Here is a 25430-nt window from a genome sequence, read left to right on the forward strand (position 1 = left end):
CTGTCCTCCCATCCCAGCCATGTGGTCTTCTTCTCTCCAGCTTGAACATTCCACGGTGAGCAGACACACACACACACACACACACACACCCTCATGGACCTTTTCTGCAATGCAGTTGTAGATCTCTTATCCATTTCATCTTGTCTGCTGGATTCATGGTAGCTACTGATGCTCCTGAGGTGCGCACGAGGACAGAAGCACGAGGATGTTGCCGTGGAAACATCACACCGTTGCTAGGGGTGTTGTCATACACTCTGTTTCAGCGTTCAGTACAGACCTACAAATTATTTCCATGCAAAATTGAATCATAACCTCCTGAAATCAACGTCTAGTTTCATTTCTAGGCACGTGGGTGTTTAAAATAATTTTATTCCAATTAAACAATAGGGCTACATTAATAATAAGAACATTTAAATAATTTTCTCTCTAGCACAAAAGTGGACTCACATTAGGAGTCACATTATTTGACACATAGATCTGCTTATGTGTGTGTGTTTTCTTTTTTTTGGACACGATATGATACTATATGCACTCTAAAAAGGTTTAGCTTTGTTGGTTTAGCTTGCTGAGTCAGGTAGTTGGGTTGACATGATAACATGCTTGAGGATGCGGACCTGAAAGAGAACAGGCTCGTTGTGTCACGATTTATTTTCTGGAATTTTCCACAGCAGCTGCAGCCAGAAAAAAGTCTGAAGTAAAAATCAGCTGCAGCTCCAAGAAATGTACGTTTGTGTTCACAATTAATTTATTATTTAGTTGAAAATTTTGAACTTCTCTTTCTGTAGACATTGTATAGGCAATAACTTTTTTAATGTGTAAACTACTTAATAGCCGGTGGTAGCCTGCTGACAAAAAGGTATGCTAGCTAACACTGTTTGAAAGATAAATTATTTGGCTAAGTTCGCTTTTTGTAATAAATAGGACAAATTAGCACTTCTTGTAAGAACATTCTAAAGATTAGATTAAATTGTTACATAATTATATTAAGACTTAACATTAAGTAACCTAATTCTGGGCTGCTACATAAATATTACTGGTACTTCTAGCTAGTTTTGTTTTATTCTTATTCTTAAAAATAAAAAATAAACAAAACAAAAACACTAAACTAAAGTACTTTACAGACAGGGTTGCCAGAGCTAGTTTAAAAAAAAAAATCTGTGGCTGCCAAGATCTTGTTTTAGAGCATAATCAAAATGAAATCTAATTCATTTCTACAAACAGGCAAACAAAGAGAAAGTATAAGTGCAGTGTATCAACGACATACAGAACCATTTCTGTTACGATATATTGCAAAGATTGGGAGAGGGGAAAGGGGATGAGGTGGAAGCAAAGATAAAAAGGTGTATTGCAGTACTGTACTGTAAATCAAAAATGCAAGTTCACCATTGCAGCTTTGTCTGCCAAGCAAAGGCTGAGAAAAAGAAGAAAAATACAATGTCCAAACTTTTGAGCTAGTTTCAGGTCCTTTTATGCAGTTTTTGAGATTTAGATGAGGTGGGTTTTACTGAGACTTGGCCACCCTGACAAAAGAAAAAAACCCAGTAATAAAAGTCATCTTTGAGCAGGAACCACTTTCATCTTCGGTACATATTTTTGTAGAAGGTGAGGCCTTCAGGGTTTTTCCTTTTAAAAAATCATGGACTAATTCTGCCATTTATTGAGATGTTTATGTAGAAATGGTATTACTGAGCTAAATAATGTCTTGGACATAGATGAAAATGAAGACTTGCTGTTTCCATAATACTAAATTGGATGTAGTATTAGCTTCTTGTCTCCAATGCAAAACTAAAGAAGCACACTTGTGGCCCCAGACACATTTTGGTTAATAAACTACTTTTAGAATCATTTGAAAATTGTGTAAATATGATTTATTACTTTAACCAGTGGTTTGATAAACAAGTTACATATTACATATATGTGAAAAAGGTTTTATAACTGAAATAAAACAGCTTATCTCCAACATCAAATTAAACATTTTATTCCCTTAAAATGTTGACATTAGACATCACTATAATTAGACCAACAACAAAAAAATAGAGCTGCTCTAGGTGTTTTATGATTCCATTTTGGTATGTGTTTCCTGTAAAATTTGTTCTTATGTTGCAAACAGTGAGAACAACTAGTTAACACAGGTCACTTTTTGTGTATACAGTGGCTGTTCAAAGATCTTGCAGTTCAAACTTGCTTATGCTTTTCCAAAACCAGAAGGATGATGCTCAATCTTTACTCATAACATGTAAACATATAAAATGTTCATTCTAGCAGCATTTAATGAGCTCCTTATGTTTCTACATTAGCTTTTAGAACCTTTATTTGTCCAAGTCTTGCCAGATTATGCACTACAATGGGATTTTTACCATTTGCGCTATTAGTACTAGTAGTAGTAGTAGTAGTAGTATAGTAGTAATATTAACCAGTAGTAGACTTTTTATTCTTTTCTTGTATACTTTATTGTAATGTTCCACAACTTATATCATCTTCTAGATCTTGAACACTCCCATACTACTAACCTCAGCAGTCCAGAGCACCATCATGCCATAATTAAGATATAAAACATCAGTTAATTCCTCAACAGTCTTGCTTTTTGCTGCAAAGCTCTCCATCTTGCAAAACGGCTTAAAAGAACGGCTTTATCACTGACTCTTTGAAAGCACCAACACTGGAGACTCCTTCCGTAAACGTTAAATAAACGTCTCCTCACCAAAAACTTGATCGTATCAAGAACTGCACTCTTTTTTTTTATATATATATATATGTTTATATGGATCCTCTGCAATACAAGTCCCTGTGTAAGTTGTTACCTTAGAAATGCTACCATAGAAATGTATTAGAGTGCATTGATGTTAATCTGTTATTCGAATTCCAGATTTGCACTGTAGTGTAATCAGAATTATAAAAAAAAAAAAGTACTGAGTAGTCTGCTAGGTGTTTTTACGGATGTGTATGCAACGATACAAGCAGTTCTTCTGCTGTGGCATCGTATGATTTGCACAAAGTCCCTTCAGCAAGTTGCACAATCACATTGGCAGTCTTATTCCGCCTCCTGCTCTTGCTCCTGTAAAACAGATATGTCACACTTGTTAAAGATACAATCGCTTTATTCTTTAACTCAAGAGCACGTATAAAAACTGATTACTTACCCGGCTATAGATGGAAGGTAAAACAACATGATCCTGCTGGGGGTGAAAATAGGGTTATTAATACACCAAGTATATCTGCATTTTTCTCTTAATAAAAGTGTCTCATCAGTGATGATTTTTTGCTGAGGGTACAAACATGAAGTTCTGCATGATCATAGCGAAGTTCATTTCTCTTAGTCTGTATTAATACACGTAACTAGTTAACTAGCTCGCCATACATTACTATATTATATCATACATTACTATATTATATCACATACACAGGATTCACTCTCGTATTATATTCTATGAACTCAGAAGGAGCAGACAGAGAACATAGGCCTGTTAATGACAAGTACTTACCGGTTCATACAGATTATTTCCAAAGCCTGGATCCGCATTACCACTTGAGTTCTGTGTCTGAGATTTGATACGCTCACGCATCCTCAGGTAGAGGAAGAGTAAAACAGCTAGTGTCATCATCAGCAGAATGGCTACTACCACAGAGACAGCTATTACTCCTGTGTTGTTAGGTGATGTTGAAGCTGAAGGGGAAAAAGTATTGATTTGAAGGACATAAGAGACATTTGCTGTTACCATTAACACTTTTATTGCTGACCCTGTTCTCATTGTGCAAGTCTGACTTGCAAGTTTGTGGACACTTGATCATTACACTTATATGTGCTTGTCTCATTCACATTCCAGATTTAGCCAACTCTTTACTGTTTAATACCCTCCACTCTTCTGGGAAGGCTTTCCACTAGATTTTGGAACATGGCTGTGTGGATTTGATCATTCAGCCACAAGAATGATCAAATGATGTCAGGTGAGGAGGCCTGGGATGCAGTCTGTGTTCCAGTTCATCCTAAAGGTGTTCAGTGGGGTTGAGGTCAGAGTTTTTTACAGGCCACTCAAGTTCTTCCACACCATCCTTGGCACACCATATCTTCCTGGACCTTGCTTGTGCATAGGTGCATTGTCATACTGGAATATGTTTGGACCCCTTAGCTCCAGTGAAGGGAAATTGTAATGCTACAGCATACGAAGACATTCTATACAATTGTGTGCTTCCAACTTTGTGGCTAGAGTTTGGGGAAGAACCACATATGGGTGCGCCGGACACTTACTTATCTGGTCTGTCTGCTCTCCAACACAGTTGACTCCAACAGTGTAGCCAAAGTCATCCAAAGCAAGAACACTCTTTGCTCCTTTAAGTCCCTCAAACACAATCTGTTACATGTGCACACATATACACACAAATATTACCACATGCATAACACAACATGTACCACATGCAGGCATTTTACACACACACACACACACAATTTTAGCATCATTACTCTCTAATTGTCTTATTGCAAGGATTAAAAACTCACTTGGTACTCAGTCTCTGAGGTGACATTTAATCTGAAACGGTTCCATGTGTCTCCAGCCCCAGTGAGGCTCAAAAGCTCAGTTTTGGCCGCGTTGGAGAGCGTCCACACCACCAACTTGCTGTCATCTACAGCGAACAAGACAACCAGCCCAAGTTTAGTTTATTAAAGCAATAATATCACTGAATTCTTCATGCAATATTACAGCATTTCATAACCTCCAAATGAGAAATAGTTACTGACTAGAAGATGATTATTACCACTACATTATTATATAATTAAAAATCAATTATCTCTGATAAGTGTGAGAAATCAGAATACAGATATGGGCTTACGAGCGACAGGCTGATAAACCCAAAAATACAGGCAGGTGCCTTTGGTGGGAGGAAGATGGGGACTCAGCAGCCAGGCATTACGGGTAGCAGAGTCCCGTGGAGTGTATGGAAGGAAAAGGAAGTGACCTATAAGTTAAGGCAATAAGGTTGGTAAAAATGACTATGCTGCTAAAATATACTTTTGACAAAATCTTACAGGATGGCTTGGATGATGCATCTTGTCAGGCAACACCAGACATAAAAATATAAAAACCTCTCTCATTGTGCAGTGTGTGGTCATATGGAGGGGTGGGGTAGTGTGTTTCAGACAGCAGGTTGCTTAGCTCCCAATCTAAGTGATCCAAATTGTGGTTCTGAATGTTGCTCCATCCACACAGACCTCGTTCCAGATCACATTTGTCTGAAAAATGAATCCAAACAAAAAAAAGGAAAAATAGTAATCTTGCATTACTGACCATTCATTCATTCATTCATTCATTTAAACAAACCTGTTGTAGGACAGCTGTGAGTTGAGAAGCTGATGTCATCAATAGCAACATAAGTGTCTTTTCCTCCTCCTCCCTCCACCTCAAACTGCAACTGAAGGGCAAACACATATATACATTCAGCTCATTAGAAAGACTGATTACAGCACGCTTTAAGTAAAGAATAAAACACAACAGGGCATACAGTTATAAGTAAATAATTAACAATGGGGTAGAAGGGAAGTTACTGTTACCACTTCGAAATTGATTGTTTTCCAGTAACAGTTTAGTGCATTCTGAAGTGTTTTATTCCTCTTATAACTCAGCAATGTGCCAACAATTACTCTTTATCCATTTACAGTTACATTTAATCTTGTGGAATGTCTACAAAACGAGTTAGTATCCGATACAGTTTACGTTATAGCAGCTATAAAAGTTGTTTCGTCACCAGTTTCTCTTTTTTCCCCTCTCTCTTAAAGACACAAAAAAATGCAGCTTGGAAGGTTACTGAGAAACTGTCAAGTGCACTGTCCTAAATAATTTCCAGTGTCTAAAAATGTATTTACAACTTTGCCTCATACTGTGGCAGAGCGGACACTGGGGACTCCTTCCAGAATGCTAAATAAACATCTCCTCATAGAAAGATTTTATGATTACACATTATTTTTAAAATCCACTGTGTAAGTTGTTACTACAGAGAAGTTAGTTTATTAGAATGAGTGCATTAAAACATATATACACTTCAGCTTTAACAAATGTCAGAGCCATGCTGTTATACAAAGATAGTCAACACCTTTTGACCAATCAGAATTGAGATTTCAACAGTATAATAACAATGATTGTTCTTACTAAATGTTTAAGTCTTTAAAAGATTTTACATGATACATTATATCTGTACTTTATAATTCTTGATATGTTTGGATAGAGATAATAAAGGAGAAAAATATAACAGCTGGTTAATGCTTGTGGCACACTAAACCAATCAAAGCAACTAAAGAGACAGTATCATTTATTGACCCTATTACTAAATTAGCTTGGATTTCTTTGGCAGGTGTTAATACTTATGCAAACCTTTAGTAAAGCAGGGCTCCTTTATTTTGTAATCTTTATTTGTACTAGCATGAAAATATTTTTTCCATGACTATTTCAAAGGACTTCTGGGTACTGATAATGAGATAATTACCTGCCAGTCTCCATGCCAGCTAACACTGCCCATTCCAAGGCGCCAGACGTGTCCTTGATCCAGACTGCTGGAGAACAGCAGGATCCTGTCTCTGTCAACAGGCTTCACATACACACTCAGAGTACCTGTGTGATATATATTAGATCAGGTTCTTCAGTACTGTCATATCAGAAAAGATGAAGTATATGTGGTTATGCTGTCTGACCTGGGTTATGTCCCCCCATGTAGTACCAGAAATAGACACACTCAGTGTGAGTCACACCACGGCGTACAGGAGAGCTCAGAATCGCCACACTGCCCTGAGGAAGGACATCCACACCGCTGTGGGCCAGCATGTAGTAACCTGAGGTGACATGAAATATCACTCAGTCATTCCACACCATTAAAAATGCATTATTTCATTTCTTTGACATTTCAACTTCTTTCTAACCCATCTCTGTCCCAAGACTGTGGTCGGTCTTAGGGCCAGTCCTTGTTGCATCCCATGTCTGGTGGACCCAGAAACCCTCTCTACTGTCGATGTAGCCACAGCGCTGACCCTCAAATGAGCACATAGTGGGCAGAGAGCACGGGCCTTTCACAAATGCCACGTCATCTATAGCCACCTGTCCATCAAAACCTGAGCGCACTGCCTCAAACACTAACTGAATGACAAAGAGAGAGAAAGTGAGGGACAGATAGAAATAAACAAACTCATACTCATACACAAATTCCAACATCATATCTCACATAACAGGAAAGTTCATTCTTTAATGAAGGCTTAAGAAGATACCACATGCTAATAGATACTTTCTACTAGTGGTGTGTGGGGGAATTTTTTAAAAATCTCACTCCCACTCAGTCCTGAAAGAAGTTTCACCAATCCCACCAGGATATTGAAAAAAATTACAAACTATACCATTAAAATATAATGAATATGGGATATAGTACTGTACATATGCAGTGCTCAACAACTTGTACCTGGTAGGTAATAATTTGTTGAGGCACTGGGCAGTGTCCTTCCTGCCACACATTTCCGTGAGCCCCAAACCGGGTCCATAACAGCTGCTCTGAGCCATCTTTTAAAAGCAGCTTAACACTGAGTGCACCTGAAATAGTCAATGTACAAAGCATTAGTCGCAGTCTACCTTTCAATATAGACATTATATATATCACATTTCAATAGAAGACTTTATGTCTAAAAGGGACACATTTAGAACTAAAAATTAAATTCTATGCACCAAGCAGACTTTTTTTCATTTGTATATTACCTGTTTGAGGGCCGTAGAGTTTGTAGAAGAATGAGAGACAATGCGCATCCATTGAATTCTGGTGGAGTGAAAGAAGACGGCCAGAGAGACCTCGTAGTGTCGTGTTCCACATATCCACCAACAGACTTCTACCTACAGCGGGGTGTTATTACATATGAGCAGGGGTAAAAATAATAATTTAAAAAAAAAGGTTTTGGCAAGTGAAAGCATGTTTTCAAATTAATGAAAGTGTAAGTTTTAACTCTGTTACCTGCTACACTCTCACTTTCAACCCTGACGTTGATTATTTTCCAATAATAGCACATCCCAAAGTGTTTCATTTGCAATTGCAATTACAATTTTTTTATTTAGTATACTTTTTGTTCATTTTATAGTTACATTTTATATAGTGTTGAACAAGCTTTTCATGTTACAGAAAAACCGAAAATCACAAAGTCCCCTCACAAAGAGTCTCCCACAGTACAAAACTTACTGTTACAAAGAGCTAACACTGGGGACTCCTTCCATAAATGTAAAAAAAAAAACAAAAACAAATCCTGACAAAAAACTTCACGTATTAATGATTCTTCTTTGTTAAATAACAACACTTTTTACTCATTTATTAACATTTATTAGATTAAGTGAAGGGTCTGCCATACAAGTCCCGGTGAACGAGTTGTTACTATAGAATGCATTAGATAATGCATTAATATAAACCTATCATTTGAATTACAGCCGTGTTGTATTATATCAGAGAATATAGAATAGTTTTAATTCTGTTTGAGTGGTTCACAGCATTTATTACATAAAAACTATTTGAAAGTCGAATGTTTCCCGTACCACTTCCAATAGTGTGGTCAATGCCATTCTGAACACTCCAGTCGTAGTTGTCCATTTGATCTTGGTACCATCCACATAAGTCAGTCTCAAAGTTACATGAGAGTCCTGTTTGATGAAGAAAGCAAAAACACACACAAAATACAAAGATCAATAAATCCATGTTATCCAAACAACACTGATCTCTGTCTTATTAACAAATACTGTATATGGAGAGTAATTACATCAGGTTAAATTCATATAAAATGCTCATAATTTAGTGAATTCATGCTTGATATTTCAGCACTTTAACACTATCCCACCAAACTGAATTAGTTCTGCAATGAAACAACACAGCAAAACATCAAGACTTATAATTTTACATTTTTCCTTTGTATCCAATGCAGTGGACAAATTGTACATTTACTAGCTCTTCCACTGTGCAAATACTCCAGTCAAAAAAAGTGATAGGTAACTTAATGAATAGCATATGGCAAGCTATTTTGTTAATGCAGATTATGGAAAACGAATAAGGTTCTGGTTATTATCCTCTTCTAATAAAGTTTCATGTTTGCACCATTAACAAAAAGTCATTGTCAATGTTTTAGCTATGAGCTGTGGTGTTTGTAAAAGATATTACTGTCTGGTTTGCATCTTTATTTTCTCTCAATATGTTTAACCATGTGGTGACTGTGTGTTGTGATAACAGGAGATTTATATAATGGAAATCTTTTCATCAGTGTTTCCACATATATGCGTATTCCCGATTCAGAAAATAATGTGTGTCATTGTTGTGCATGCTAATTAATCTGCCTAATACAAAATCATTCTGTCATCAGACAGATCACACCTCAGTGCAGCATCGATATGTGTCACACCGTCATGAAGTGCTTTATCTTTAAACATACAGTAAGTACATAGCATACAAAATGAAAACATGTTTTGTGAAAGACAGTAAGAAGCAGTGTTTGTTCTCTTTCTGGTTATTTAACAATCTTTACCACACCCATTGTTTAGTTGTACCCACACCTCCCTACTGTTTCTCAAATTTTCGTGCGAAATAATTTACAAATACCAAAATTTCAAGATCTTCCTACAACAGAAATGAATAAATCATGTGAGTTGAATCATCAGCAGTAGATGGAATATACTTACCATCAATAGTAGAGGGAATATATGCTGGGTTGCAGTTGACATAATGAACATCCTTCACTGCTATTCTTGCATCCGAGTTAATATTTTGAGCACGAGCTCTGAACTCCAGCTTACAAAGCAAAAGGTAGAGAAGGTGAGTTATAATAATCAGATCTGTGTAATACACTTAAACAGAAGAAAATGGAGTATGAACTTTGTAGCAGGAGGGGGTGTGGTTTAGCATGGGAGGGACGGGAGGGACGTGTTCATGGACGAACTAGAGGTGTAATAATTAACATGGCACACCTGAGCCCTGTTGTCCCATGTTTATTTATGTGATCAGTCTTTCTCTCTTGTTCTCCCTGAACAGTGAGCTGAGTGTGTGTGTGTGTGTGTGTGTGTGTGTGTGTATGAGCAGAGCAATGAGCAGAGCAAAGCCAAAGCTGAGCAGAAAGTGGTGAGCAAAGACGTTGATAAAGTTTAACGTTACTGTTTGACTCCTGTTCCAAGAGTATGAGTATGAAAAACCTCACGTGCGCTCTTACACTGGGCCTGTTGTCTTTTCTGCCGACATTATTACAGCAGGAAAATGAGAAATGCCAATACCTGGAAACGCTGATCTCTGGCACCAATATAGACTTCCTCTTTTACCCATGATTCCGCTGGGTTCTCACCCGTCCTCCCACCAAACTCCCACAGCCGAGGCAGAGAGCCCAACACACTGTCCACTACAATTACAGACACTTCACCTGGAAGTGGAGAGAGCATCAAATGTGTAACTGTAGTGTATGTGTGTTACAATCACTGTAGCTGTTATTGTGTTGCTATAGTGTACATGTGTTACAATCACTGTAGCTATTATTGTGTTGCTGTACTATATGTGTGTTAGGGTCAGAGTAATGCTATATGCATGTTTTTATAGCATATGCGTTAGGACTAGAGTAGCTGTTTGTGTGTATGCAGAAAGGTGTATTGTTGTAGTGTAGGACTGTTTGGTTCCTTGTACCTATGTGTGTGTTGCTGCCTGTGAGGCTGTAGGAGAACTTGAGAGTGCAGGCAAGGCCGGATGGGCCGAGTGGAGGGGTGCGTGTTTGAGCTTCTGTCAGCTGCTGACCAGCAGCTTCAAACACATATAAGAACGCCTCTGAAAATAAATAAATAAACAAACAAACAAATAAATAAATAAAGAGCATATTTGTATAGATTAAAATGTACAATAAAATAAACATTAGACATATTTCACCTCTCCTAATCACCAGTGACAGTAAGACTCACTTTTTTGGAAACCTTTTTTGTGCACATGTGCATGCATGCTCAGATCTTCAACAAAGTCACGAAGTGATATATGATGCAGTATTTGCAATAAATTCCACTGTCATATAGCCATCAATCTTTTTCTTCGCACATTGTACACATCAGACGTCAGGTACACAGTATGGAATTACCTGCTTAGCAACATGTATACAGTCAGAGCTACAGGTATCTTGACTTTCAATAGCCTCCTATTATCTCCCATCTTCTTTTCTGCTCTGGTGAGTGTGTTTTTTTTTTTTTTTGGAGAATACTACAGAACTCTATGTGGTCAACTAGCTTCAATTTCCCCTCATTAGCATCGTTAACCTTAATAGCAACACTTACCTAACTATTCTCCGTTGCTTGTCTAGTTTGTCTAGGTACATCCTCTGTATTTTTGTTGTATCTTTGTGATGTATTGCATGTATAATAGCTGTGATTTTCCACTATGGTTTCTTAGTGGATTCCTTTGAGTTTTCCTAGTCCCTAGCTTTCCATGTATTTATATGACTCTGCATCAGTTGCAGTTCAATCTTATGAGCGTGGAAATTAGTGTGTGCATCTTTTCTGTCTCAGTGCTGCCACCTGTCACTACTCTTAACAGTCTGAGACTCCCAAGCAAGATGCTGTCCAATTATAACAGGTGTTACTCATGCTTTTTCACAATCTTACACACAGAAGTAACATACACAAATTCTGAAACCTGTGCCAACAGTTATTGTAGAGCTACGAGTACACAACTGTACAGATTCAGTTTTTGAACAGGTTACAACTGTGATGGCTCACCCTGTTATTGTATTTACTATTTGTTGGCTTTATTCTTGTGAGTGTATATGAGTATGGCGTATGGATATACTGTATATGATCCTGTATTTTGATCCCTGCCATGGATGTTGACCACATTTCTCTCCCACACCTGTAAGTTGGCTCTGTTTTTCCCTTCTTATTTCTTCCACATGCATTAGGACTTACCTGTAGATGAGGTATTTTCCATAAGCTTCCAGCCTTGGCTTCCGATACTGATGTCTGTCCAACCCTTGCTACCCTGCTCATATGAAAAGTCTCCTGTGGAAATCATAAAACACACATCATTCACATCTCAGTTACATTCAAAATATTCTAATATGTTTAATATTAATTACATTGCACCCGCCCCATGGTAACCGCCCTTATTTGTTGTATGTATTGTATTTATTGAGCGCTTATACATGCTATTCTAAAACGACACTCACCACACTGTGCTTCATCGTCTCCCTCTGCGCAGTCCCTGTTAAAGTCACAAATCTTGCTGGCCTCTGCGCAGGGTTTTTTGGGTGGTTTAGGAAAAGACTCTGGTGGTACTGACACTGTTGGGAGCGAAATCAAGATAAACTATGCTCAGAGATGAGCAATAATATGGATAATACATTTCTGGGAGAGAGCTACTATAGATTACACAACCTTTATAAATATGATATTCTATCAAATTCCCACAGCCAAGATAAGATTTGTGTTAGGGTCCAAAATAGAGGTAGATACAGGGTTGAGATTAGGGTAGAGGTTGAGGTTAATTTGTCATAGACATTTTATCCTATATGAGAATAAAAAAAAGATAGAGTAGCTCACCATTGGACAAACGGCATTCAGGGGACAGTGTAATATCATCAACTGCAATGCCTCCATATGCTTGGTCTCGAATCGCAGCAACAAACAATATCTGCAGGATAACAAGTAACCGAGAAAGAGGAAGGAACAGACACAAAAATGGAAATGACAGTATTATAGCATGGGTTCCTGATTTATTCTAATGGTGAAAATAGAGAAATGTGAAAAATACATGTACCTGAAATGTGCTGTTGACTACAAACTCTATCTCAGCTTTCACCCACAGATCACCCAGTGAGCCTCCACGCTCCCAAATTGGGTAAATCTGTCTCTCTGCCACCAGCACTGATAGGCCCCCTGATATGCCACCAAACTGGTGTGTGTACATCACCATCTGCCAAGAAAAATAATCCAAATGCATCCAAATACTGACGGATATACCAACAGTTCAGTACAAAATCTAGGGGATGTTATTTGTGGCCAATATTAACTTTCCAATGATAAATATTGACATATATATTATTTAAACTACTCTGAATATGGTTATGGCTAATGTAGAAAATTACTACACAAAATTATCTTCACATGCCATAGCAGTACAAAATACATTTTTAAAAAACTTACACGGCAAGGATGTAAGCTATTGGTGGCTTCCAGAGGAGGACTTTGAAAAGATGCCCAGTCTTGCTTAAGCACATCTGGTTTGGTAACATACAGAAAATGACCTGAAGAAGAAGAAGAAGAATAGAAACAAAACAAAATATATTAGTATCATGTAAGCTGAAAAAAAGGCATTGATACATGACAAACTACAAGTCGAGTGACAGTTGCAAGTACCTGAAGCAGAATTGGTGGAATGGTCTCTCCCAGGGCCTTTTAGAGGCTCAGACATTGAGATGTTCATCTGACTGGTCCTTATCCACTTCAGTGATGAAAATGATCTTACGTCCCACCCACACATGTCTTCCTCAAAGTTACAACTCATATACTCTCCTGTACAACCCAGCAGAACATTGAATATAGGATGAATATTTGGAACTAGTGTGGCTGATAGGCCTGCCCAATATACATACACTATCTAGCCAAATGTATGTGGACACCTGACTATCATACCAGTACATGAGCCTTCCACGAAATATTACCACAAAGTTGGAAGAACATAATTATTTAGAATGTCTTTGTATGCTGTAGCATTACAGTTTCCCTTCACTAGAACTAAGAGGCCCAAACCTGTTCCAGCATGACAATTCCCCTGTGCAGAAAGCGAGGTCCAGGAAGATATGGTGTGCCAAGGATGGTGTGGAAGAACTTGAGTGGCCTGCACAAAGCCTCGACCTCAACCCCACTGAACACCTTTGGGAGGAACTGGAATGCAGACAGTATCCAACTTGCCCAATGCTCTTGTGGCTGAATAGGCACAAATCCCCACAGACACACTCCAAAATCTAATGGAAAGCATTCCCAGAAGGCTGTTATTACAGCAAATGGAGACCAATTCCATATTAATGCCCATCATTTTGGGATGTCCAACAAGCTCGGGGTGTGATGGTCAGGTGTCCACATACTTTTGGGCGTATAGTGTAACAATCATTTAAAGGCTCCAAGAGACGGGAACTTCACCGAGTTTCAAATTCAGTTGTCTTAATGTTTTAAAGTAAGCTTTATTTTTATCATGCATTATGAATTGTTAATATGATGCATTATGTATATGTGGTGTTCATAACATCTTATATTACCAATACCAAAGAATCCCAGCCTTGCTTTGTAGAGTATATTATCAGACCTGTTTATTTTTTTCTTTAATAAAGAATTAGGGAGATGATGAGGAAAATTTTCTTCTGAAAGAACTTCAGTGTAATTTTGGGCTTAATAAAAAAACTATTGATTAAAATGCTGTTGATGCTGTTGATTTAACCCTTTGGAGTTTAAAGTATTTTTTAATGTTTTGCCACATATTTTGTTTTGCTGTATTATACAACCTTAAAATGTTTTAATTCAAATGCTTTGTATCCTTTTTTTTGCCACAACCTCAGCTTTTAGACATTTCACATTTTCTTTTTATCTGTAGATCAGCAGCATTCTGCATCCTTGTGAGTAAATGCATCAATAGTTCATATCCAACGGATTCAACTTTTTTTTTACATCAAAATATGTGAAGATATGAACAGAAGAACTGTTACTTTCTAAAGTAACAGGCACACTACGAGTAAATAATTTTGTATAATATAAAAAAAGAGATATATCCACTTCCTTTTGGTATACAGACATAACCTGGTTATCATATGAAAGCTCTTTTGCATAGTTTTCTCTGTTTGTTTCTACTGTCCATCTTCTCTGAGTTATTTGCAAGAATCAGTTGTGATGTCTTTTGGATGTGTGGATGCATCTGTCAATCTCAGAGGGTTAATATAATAAACGTTTTGTTGAAAATGTCTCACTTTAGGTAGAGCTCACAAACTTCATAAATTATGGTTCATATACAAAGGTTAGAATATCATATGTCTGTAAATATATTTTTAAAAACTTTGGCAACACTCACTGTGCCTACGCTTGAACATAATGCACTACGCAAACTTGGCGTTGATGATATAATGTGTTATGAAAACTATGTATAATGCATTCCGCTAACAGTTTGTGAATGCATTATAATCATTGCTACAAACTATAATACCTCATAAAAAATTACAGCATGTATAATGTCATATGAATGCATTGTAATATGTTATGAATGTATTCATAGGTCATTAGGCATATGGCCTTTGTAGAAAGTTTTACCATCATGGTAATATACTGGTTTATATGGAGTATCATAACCATAGATATCATAAAGTATTGTAGTATAACTATAGTGTATCATGATAAGGGATGTGGGATGAACACACTAACCGCAGTTCTCCTCATCAGTCCTGTCTCCGCAATCATCTGTGCCATCACACACTGCACGTTCTTCCACACAGCCTCCCAGTTTGCACTGGAAAAGGCCCACCCCACAACTCCCAGTGCCTGCAGGAAATAGTTATAGAGAAAGAGCACAGTTCCTAAATGTATTGACACACCAGACAAGAGAAATTAACTTTTTTTGTTGTTGTTGTTGCCTTTCAATTTTTCTTTTACTCATTCTGCCTGGAAGTGCACAGTCCATGAACTCCAGCTGATCGATGGCTATGTCTCCTCTCCTCCCTTCTTGACGCCGTGAGTGTAGCTGGATCTGAAAGGGGCCAGGTATGCGTCCCAAGAAGATGATGCCTTCCCTCCATGCACGGACACTTGAGCTCTCTGGCCTCCATACCACAGCGTTTTGGCCCTCGGTAGTCGACACTTCTGCCCAAAGAGGGCTGTTTTCCAGCACAGTGAAACCTAGAACAGGGGTATACAAAGAATTGGGATGTAGGATGTAACGCAATTCAATACATACATATGAGTGACTGTTCATCCACGTTGTAGTTTTCTTAATTATTGTTAACAAGCATTTCTCTGTGCTGAATGTAGGTTTTTTTTGGGTTTTTTTTTGGAAAATCCTTACGTAGTTAGTACAAAAAGCACACTACTTGGACAAATTTATTCAAATTATTCATTATAAATACATTATTCACTTTGACACAGTATGATTTTTAAAATATAATCGTCTTATACACTGAAATGTTTTTGTCTCTGCTTGCTAGGATTTCTTTTTAGCAATGTTGGCACCTCTGTTCCCTGCAATGCCACCAGTTAGTATGTTTTGGGTCATTGAGCTCCTAGAAGAAAACCAGTGCAAGTGTTTTGACAGAATTAATTATTTTGAGATGACGGATTATTTTGGTAGTCATAATTACGTTTCAAACATAAAATGAAATGTTCCCGCAAGAAAAAGTGAACTTGGTAGGGCTCACTGCTTTGTAGCAAGTGTAAAAAAAAACTGTAATGAAATATTATTGCTATGTAGATAGACATTATTGAGATTAGGCAAGCCAAAAGAGAATGCATCTGTGTTATATGTCAGAACATGACATTTCTGAGATGTGTGTGAGAGCGTGTACTTACTTGAGTCCCACATAAAGTAGCGGAGATGAAGGCGACAGGTCAGGGAGGACTCGTTCATCGTGGGAGAAGTCAGGATAGCTGTTCTAGGAGATTTTGCATTCACTGGAGTCACTGCCATGAACCAACCTGCACACAACACAACAACATACACACATTGGAGACCAGATTTAACCCATCTATACATCCATCAATCACTACATCTCTGAATCCTTCCGTTCATGCATCCATCAATCCATTATCAATCAACCAATCCATCCATCCATCAGTGCATCCATCTATCCATCCATCAATCCATTCATTAATCAGTGTAACAATTCATCTAGCCATCCATCCACCCATCAATCCACCAATCCATTTATCCATCCATCAATCCATCCCTGAATCCATCCATCCATCAACCCATTCATGCATCATCCATCAATCACATCTACTGTATGAAACCATCCATCAATCAAATCATCAATTCATCCATTAATCCATTATCTATCAATCAACCCATTCATCCAGGAATCCATCTATGAATCGATTTGTCCATAAATCCTTTCATTAATGAATCCACCAATTGAACTATGCATCCATTCAACCACCCATCAATCCACCAATCAATCTTTTCATTGAATCATCTACAAATTGATCCATTCAGCAATCCATCCATCTATCCATACTGCCATCCATCTATTCATTAATTAAAGAAGCAAATGCCAATATGGCAAATCCTAGCCAATTGACTAGATATTTTATTTTCATTTTCTTTTTCCCAAATAACTATTTTCACACTCATGCTGCTAAAAAGTGAGATTTCCATGCATCTTTAAATACTGAATCCACTTTAAGAAATTACTGCACCCTCCCACCTCTTAAAATAATATTATTACAGCCAGACAATTGTAATAGCATGAAAGTTAACAAAGTGCACTGTGTGGAGTGTGTGTACCTGCTGATGTGCCGGTGGTGTAATCAGATGAGGGTCCACTGTTGGGCAGCGGGTCTCCCCTCTGACGTCTCTCCCACATGTATTCATCAACTTCAGCCGGCTTATATGTCCAGCCACACATCCCTGCATCCTCAAAATCACACACAAAATCTCTCCCCCGATAACCTGTTAAATCCCAAAAAGGCATAAAAACCACAAATAGACAATTTCTTTGCATTCATGAAACACAGTGAGTCAGATTATTGAGTTTTAAAGAATATCAGGTGCATCTGTATCTCACCGCAGTCCTGCTCATCGCTGCAGTCGCTGCAGTCGCACACAAAGTCACATTTTGATCCTGTGCACCTGCTACGTTCCAGGGTAAGAACTACAAAGTAAGAAAATCAAGAATAAATATATATATTTCAGGTTCAAACCGCAAAAAAAGCACAGTTTTGAATGTAAACCTTAATTACTGTTTATGGCACAGTTTCCCAAAAGCGTTGTAAAGTTTAGATCATCTTAAATGGTAGAGAGTTAGTAGATACCCACTCTTAACAGTCATCTTTGTATTGTGATGCTTTTGGGAAATAAATGTAGTATATAAACGCACACATCATCTCATAACTGGAGACTGTGGAGCTGTGTAATACAACTATTAAATTATTTTTTGTAAAGTCTCTTCTAAGGAATTTACACAGTTTTAGATTTTGTAGTACATTTCATTGACCATGGCACCCATGGCCACTTAGTAAGATCTTTTTCTTATGCTTGGTATAAAACACAACCATAAATATGTATCTCCATTAGGTACAGTATTTAAACTATAAATTTTTTAACCATTAAAGTAATACTCCTTGCTTTAGGTCCCTGGAGGACTAGTTATTAGGCCATGGGGCTCTCATCGCTGCAACCCGGGTTCGATTCCCAGCTGGGGAACCAACCACACGACAGTGCACTCCCACACGTAATAGTGCCTGTCCCAAGCCTGGATAAAATTGGGGAGGGTTATGTCAGGAAGGACATCCAGCGTAAAAAAAAGATTCTAAATCAAACACATGGACCAACGATCCGTTGTGGCGACTCCTAATGTGAAAAGCCGAAAGAACAACAACAAAGTAATACTCCTTGATTTAAGACAAAGACTAAAGGACACAATCAATGAAGAGTTTTATTATTTTAAAAATGTTTTGGTGTTTAACTGTGTGCCTTTTGCAACCTTCTGGCAGTGGAAAAAGCCTTCCAATTAGATTGTTTCAAAGGTTACATCACTCACAATCAGTCTCTCACAACAAGAAAAGCTCAGGCCAAAGGTCTCTGATATTAAACCATAGATATGAAGGATACATGTGCAAAGTCAAGATGATGTAAAGCAGTAAATAACAAAACTGTTCTTTTTTTTATCTTCTTCTTACAGCTGCGTATTAGCTCTCATTTTCAGACGTTACAGTGAACAAAAAGAGACTGAATTGAGACATATATGGTATAAAGTATATACAATATAGAGAAATCTATAATATAAACTTAGCGTAGCCTACAACATCAATAAATTTTTCCCGTTCGTGGGTGTCCAACCTTGTTAATCAATCAGGAATTGCTTATATACATGACAAAATATTAATACCCTTGTTTTGGAAGAGTAACTCTTACCGCACTGGACAGTAAGGAGCAGTGTCAGGAGCTGAATGAAGTCCCTCTTCATCCCAGGATATAGCAGAGACAGTGTACACTATACACCAGCCTCACCTGCTCTTCCAGCTTCTAAGCAAATATAATGCTTGGACTTGACCCTCTGATGTGTCATAAAACCACAGAAAAGCTCCAACCACAAGGGACTGCGTTAGCAGATTACAGAAACTATAACTGCGATTACAACATTGCTACTTGGGCACTGAAAATGCTCACTGCACTCAGTAAAGGCATGAGGACATGGAAGTGCAGAGAGGAAAGAAAAACCCTGATGTGGGATGCAAAATATATTTATTGAGGCATTCTGTATAAATGGAATGATTGATTAAATATTTTAAGTCATTCTATATATATATATATATATACTGTTAGCACATTTATACTGCCCTATATAGTGTGCAACAGATTCAAAATATAAATGTGTCTCATATTAAATTATGTTTATATCTTTACAGTGTTATTGTTTTGGAATTAAATCGGTATGCAATACAGACGTGAAGACTTTCTACTGAAAACACCGATAGAACGGACGCAAGTCATCAAATTCACTAGGCAACTGAGGTTTTATGACTTATAACAATAAATGACTCATATAGCAATAAATTGTTAGGAATATTTCTGCTTTACAAGTGACTGGAGTCAATGGGTTCATTCATCTTCAGTATCTGCTTTCTCCTGGTTAGGGTCGAGGTGGATCCGGAGCTAGTGCAGTTCATTGCAGGGCATCACACACGTACACGCTCATTCACACCGAGGGGAAATTTGGGGTAAAGAGTCCACCTACCAATATCTGTTTGAGAGGACTCAGAGAAAACTAATGCAGTCACAGGGAGAACGCCATGCTAACAGTAACCGTAGCTCAGGATTGAACCTTGAACCCCAGAGATGTAAGGCACCAACCCCACTTAGTAATATTTTGTAATAATGTTCAATGACTTTAAAAGTTCATTTCCTTGCCATATAGCAAAGCTGTGGTGCTTTGCCATATCCTTGCCAATAGCAAAGTTGTGAATGAGTGTGCATGGTGCTCTGCAATGGGATGGCGTCCCATCCAGGGTGTATTTTCGCCTCGTGTCCACTGCCATGTCCACCCATATAGTGGTTACAGTATAGTAGTTACATCTAAGTGGTTACTAAGATGAATTACTGGCTTATATATATTGTTATTCATGGAATGGTCCCTGGAGGACTAGTGGTTAGGGCTTGGTGCTCTCAACACTGTAGTATAGGTTTGATTCCCAGCCAGGGAACCATCCCCAGCCAATGAGGTTGCACAAAACAGTGCACTTCCAGTACCGGTCCTGAGCCCAGATAAAATTGGGGAGGGTTATATCAAGAAGAGAATCCGGCGTAAAAACTGTGCCAAATCAAATATGCGAACCAATGATCCACTGTGGTGGCCCCTAACGGGAGCAGCCCAAGGAACAACAACAACAACATATTGTTACTGAAGGAAGCAATGATTCGTATCAGCTATTAATTTGTATTAGTGTATGTAGCTTGATTCTGCTGTGTTACAGGACCAATATCTTCTGTTCCAGACTACTCGGGAGCTTTGCTTAGTAGGAGTTTTCATGGTTTGTTGTCACTTTGAGACTGTAACCTCGGGTATGCAGCATATAAAAGGCTGCTGCTATGTCACCCATCCTCTGGGCATTCTTGTCAATCCAAGAGACCCAGGTGGCCCTGGCAGCTTGGCTCTTTTTCATTAAACCACCGTTATATTTGTAGCCTTTCATTCTGTTCCTTTGCTCCAGACTGCCAGGGTGGTGTCCTTTGAAACCAGGGGGGCTTTTAATGTTCATTACATTCACTACCAATAGCAACATCACCTCATGACCTCATATGTGCAGCCAAGAAAACATACTGCTGTCCAGAATTAAAGTAGAATGGAAGGTTATGTATGTAACCATGGTTGAAGGACTGAGGAGAATGTCCAGCGTGACATAGCAGGAGTCTGTTATAGTTGATGACTTTGCTGTCAGTACTTGACAAGGAAATGGCCATGTGGCTCTCTATTAAACCTTCTGTTAATGAATATGTGACCTCTGCTGAGGAAAACAATACTGCAACTCATAGGCTTGATAGTCCTTTAATAGACTTTTCAATATTTCCAGGATTTTTTTTTTTTTTTTTGCATTTTCCCTTTTCAGGAATTTCCTCGTTTTCCTAAGAGCACAGAAACACCGATAAAGTAAGTCATAATGTCTTAGCTTTATTTTTTCAAGTGTATAATGAATACAAAAGTAAAATTCTAAATAATCCATAAGACATACAATTTATTTCTTCTTATGAAGCTCATTTGTTGTGTGGCATGATTATGGTTTAATAATTCTTAACAACTGCTAGCAGTTCATTCAATTTAATTCCTTTAGCATTGTGTTATTTAACAAAATTAGTCTTTAAACCACATTTGGGCCATTTTTTTAGTGAACAAACATATAAATAAAGAGTATTAATAAGGTACTGAATGTGTAAACATAATGAGAAATCCCTTGATTTCAGCTTCTGAGACATCACACACTGATGGGTCGTAGTTCCCATCCTGTTCAAGCAGAGAAGAGAACAAGCTGTTGTTTCATAAACAGCTCAAATCTGAGGATTGTTCATGGACTGGCCACCATGGTAAAATCTTGGTCAGTGAATCAGTAGCCTTCATTTGCCCATGTGATCTCATAGTCTGGGTATCGCGTCTTCAGTTTTTCCGTAGAGACGGCGTGATTGGCTCGTCCGAAGCCCTGAAACAGGAAATTCATGACACTCGTGACACAAAATATTCCTTAAACTGCACCATTACTGTAATGCTGCATGTTACTAAAGCCTGCAGTAGAAAGTTTTTGAGTATTGCTCACCATGGAATAGCCGTAGACATGGATCTTTTTGTTAGCGCTGTCATGTCTGATCCTGCCGCCTCCTATACACTCACAGTCCACACCGCCTGCTCTCTCCAGCTCACCAGACACCTTGTCATAGATATCAGCTGCACAGGACACACACAGGAACAGCGACAGAAGTCATGTTGCTAGAAAATTCGACAGAGTCAAACAAATAATATATCTTGGATCCCTAACCTCAGCCCCATGTGCTGCCTAATGCCTGGGGACGGTTCTGTGCACTAATTTGCCATTAGACAAGTTTAAATATTTTGTTAGCTAGAATACAGAGTTACAGTTTGTTTTTTTTTTTTTTACTTGTACAAACAACCTGGACAATATGCAAGACATGATAATCTAAAGGTTTAAGACGTGGTCTCAGCATAAATGTAGTAAGTGCCTGAGAAAACACGTTTGGAAAACAGATTTCATTCAACTGTCAAACCCAACCAAACTGTTCAGGACTAATTTTACCTATTGCACCTTTAAACAACTTTATGCCACAGCACTACTGAATTCACAATCTGATAACTTTCACATGAACTTACACAGCAAACATTTGCATAAAATATTTTTTTTATTTTAATTGTTAATATGGTGATGTTTTCTGTAAACATTTTTGGAAGGAGTCTCCAGCATCAGGTAAAGCTGTAACTTTAACTTTTCTGATACAGGATAGAGGAGTTTGCAATTTATGCTTTCTCAGGAAAGCTGCGTTTTTTCTTAACTTTACGAGGGAGAAAAAAAGACAGAATGGTGGGGGAGTGACTATATATACAGTAGCTGCTGTAATGTAAGTGATAACAGGAACTAACTTGTTTCAAAGACATTTCGCAGACATTCAATAACATTAAACATAGCATAACAGTAGCTGTTGTAACGTAAGTGATTACAGGAACTAACTTGCTATACAGATATTCAATAACAATAAATGTAGCATACCAGTAGCTGCTATAATGTAAGTGATAACAGGAACTAACTTGTTTCAAAGACATTTCGCAGACATTCAATAACATTAAACATAGCATAACAGTAGCTGTTGTAACGTAAGTGATTACAGGAACTAACTTGCTATACAGATATTCAATAACAATAAATGTAGCATAACAGTAGCTGCTGTAACGTAAGTGATAATAGGAACTAACTTGTTTCAAAGACATTCAGTAACATTAAACGTAGCATAATACCGTAGCTGCTATAATGTAAGTGATAACAGGAACTAACTTGTTTCACAGACATTCAAAAACATTAAACGTAGCATAACAGTAGCTGCTATAACATAAGTGATAACAGGAACTACCTTGTTTCACAGACATTCAATAACAATAAATGTAGCATACCAGTAGCTGCTATAACGTAAGTGATAACAGGAACTAACTTGTTTCGCAGACATTTCGCAGACATTCAATAACATTAAAAGTAGCATAACAGTAGCTGCTGTAACATAAGTGATAACAGGAACTAACTTGTTTCGCAGACAGTCAATAATAACATTAAACGTAGCATAAGAGTAGCTGCTGTAACATAAGTGATGACAGAAACTACCTTGTTTCACAGACATTCAATAACAATAAATGTAGCATAACAGCAGCTGCTATAACGTAAGTGATAACAGGAACTAACTTGTTTCGCAGACATTCAATAATATTAAACGTAGCATAACAGTAGCTGCTGTAACGTAAGTGATGACAGGAACTACCTTGGTTCACAGACATTCAATAACAATAAATGCAGCATAACAGTAGCTGCTATAACGTAAGTGATAACAGGAACTAACCTGCTTCACAGACATTCAATAACAATAAATGTAGCATAACAGTAGCTGCTGTAACGTAAGTGATAACAGGAACTAACCTGATCGCAGACATTCAATAACATTAACCGTAACTATAAATGGATAAAAATTACTGTGGTACATGAGGCATAAACACTTCAGGATGTGCCGTTATTGGAAAACAGTCTACTTCTGGGTGGTACCGGCATCACATTGTTGCGTTGTTGATTATTTTCCTATAACAGCAGGCCACCAAACCAGGATTACTTCAACCATAACCAAATCTAACCACAAATGGTTTCCTTCCCCCTGTGCAATAAGCTACATATGACTGGAATTAGAGGCTTTGACACTCTTTATAATGCAGGATATATTAAATAGGGAGTGTTTTTATTGTTATGTTGGTGTAAAGAGCTAGTTTAGTGTGCAAAAAGTGCAAAAAGCTGGCTGTAATGCTCTGAGCTCTGTACCGTGATACTCAGCCCACGCGTAGCCGCGCACTATGTCCACGTACGACTCGTCGCTTTTGCTGTGCACTCGTATGAGCACGTATTTAAACACGCCGTTCGGGTCGATTTCAGCTTCAGGAATCTTGGCCAGATGCTCAGCAGACATTATTAACTCTCTACACTGTCCCACTGCACATCCGGGAACTCTTCGGCTCCTGTTCTGCAGCTCGTGCTGTGGATTTTGTTTTGATGGCGTTGTCGCATTACTGCCACCTCGCGGCCTGGAGCTGAACTACTGCACATCACTGACGGTCATAGCATCAAAAACGTCTAAAAACACATTCAAGCCAAGAGTTAAGTTTCTCAAAGCTTCTCATGCAAACTATTGTATTTCCAGCACTGTGGTCACAGGAACCTGCAGCGAACGACGCATAAGACTCACTGGCATTGCGAAATGTACAGTGTGTTGCATAAGTATTCGCCCCCTCTGGAACATTTCTACATTTTGTAGTAACACAAGTGAAACCTGACATGAACTTAATTGGGATTATACACCATCCATCCATCCATTTTCTGTACCGCTTATCCTATACAGAGTCATGGGTAACCTGGAGACTACCCCAGGGGACTTGGGGCTCAAGTCAGGGGACACCCGGGATGGGATGCCAACCCATCACACACACTCACACACCCATTCATACACTACGGACAATTTAGAGATGCCGATCAGACTACAACTCTTGAATGTTTTTGAGGAAACCCCCGAAGAACAGGGAGAACATGCAAACTCCATGCACACAGGGTGAAGGCAGGAATCGAACTCCCAAACCTGGAAGTGCGAGGCAAACGGATTATACACCAAATGACCCATAATATAGAAGTGGGCAGAAAAATCAGTATGGTTTGCAAAATTATTTACAAATAAAAACATAAAAGTTGTCATTGTTTAAGTATTCAACCCCCCAACCCCCCCATCATTCATTTGTTTTCATCTTCAGAAACCGCTTTATCCTGGTGAGGGTTGCGGTGGATCTGGAGTCTGTCACAGGAGCACTGGGCGGGAGGCAGGAATACACAAATTCACACACTCATTCACAACAAGGAGCAACTGATCATTTGAAAAGCAAAGAATGTGCAGGACCTGGAGGATTTTTCTGAAGAACAGTAGCAGTTTAACTG

The 25430-nt window shown here is 38.2% G+C and overlaps 2 protein-coding genes across 3 annotated transcripts; both read right to left on the minus strand.

The window, feature by feature from the left end:
* Positions 1-1853: 1853 nt before the first annotated feature.
* mamdc4 (MAM domain containing 4) lies at positions 1854-19241 on the minus strand. Of its 2 annotated transcripts, none has more exons than XM_026929082.3 (29): positions 19117-19241; positions 17768-17854; positions 17488-17652; positions 16554-16679; positions 15645-15887; positions 15417-15533; positions 13368-13523; positions 13155-13255; positions 12769-12924; positions 12552-12642; positions 12179-12292; positions 11919-12011; positions 10660-10797; positions 10260-10402; positions 9675-9783; positions 8544-8648; positions 7725-7856; positions 7435-7562; positions 6905-7118; positions 6680-6817; positions 6475-6599; positions 5316-5406; positions 5081-5227; positions 4828-4953; positions 4496-4620; positions 4247-4349; positions 3483-3664; positions 3141-3173; positions 1854-3055 (listed from the first exon to the last, which is right to left on the minus strand). In XM_026929082.3, exons 1-29 carry the CDS (start codon positions 19166-19168, stop codon positions 3032-3034), a joined length of 3564 nt encoding a protein of 1187 aa, XP_026784883.3. In that variant the 5' UTR covers positions 19169-19241; the 3' UTR covers positions 1854-3031. The 2 variants fall into 2 exon arrangements, with proteins under 2 accessions (XP_026784883.3, XP_026784882.3); XM_026929081.3 differs by having other exon boundaries at positions 3141-3176.
* A 2109-nt stretch (positions 19242-21350) lies between these two features.
* Positions 21351-24482, minus strand: phpt1 (phosphohistidine phosphatase 1). The gene is made up of 3 exons (XM_026929055.3): positions 24273-24482; positions 22008-22135; positions 21351-21893 (listed from the first exon to the last, which is right to left on the minus strand). The coding sequence occupies exons 1-3, from the start codon at positions 24415-24417 to the stop codon at positions 21801-21803; spliced, it is 366 nt and encodes a 121-aa protein (XP_026784856.3). The 5' UTR covers positions 24418-24482; the 3' UTR covers positions 21351-21800.
* Between the last annotated feature and the right edge of the window lie 948 nt (positions 24483-25430).

Source organism: Pangasianodon hypophthalmus, chromosome 15 (assembly GCF_027358585.1).
Source record: "Pangasianodon hypophthalmus isolate fPanHyp1 chromosome 15, fPanHyp1.pri, whole genome shotgun sequence".
NCBI classification, from domain to species: Eukaryota; Metazoa; Chordata; class Actinopteri; order Siluriformes; family Pangasiidae; genus Pangasianodon; species Pangasianodon hypophthalmus.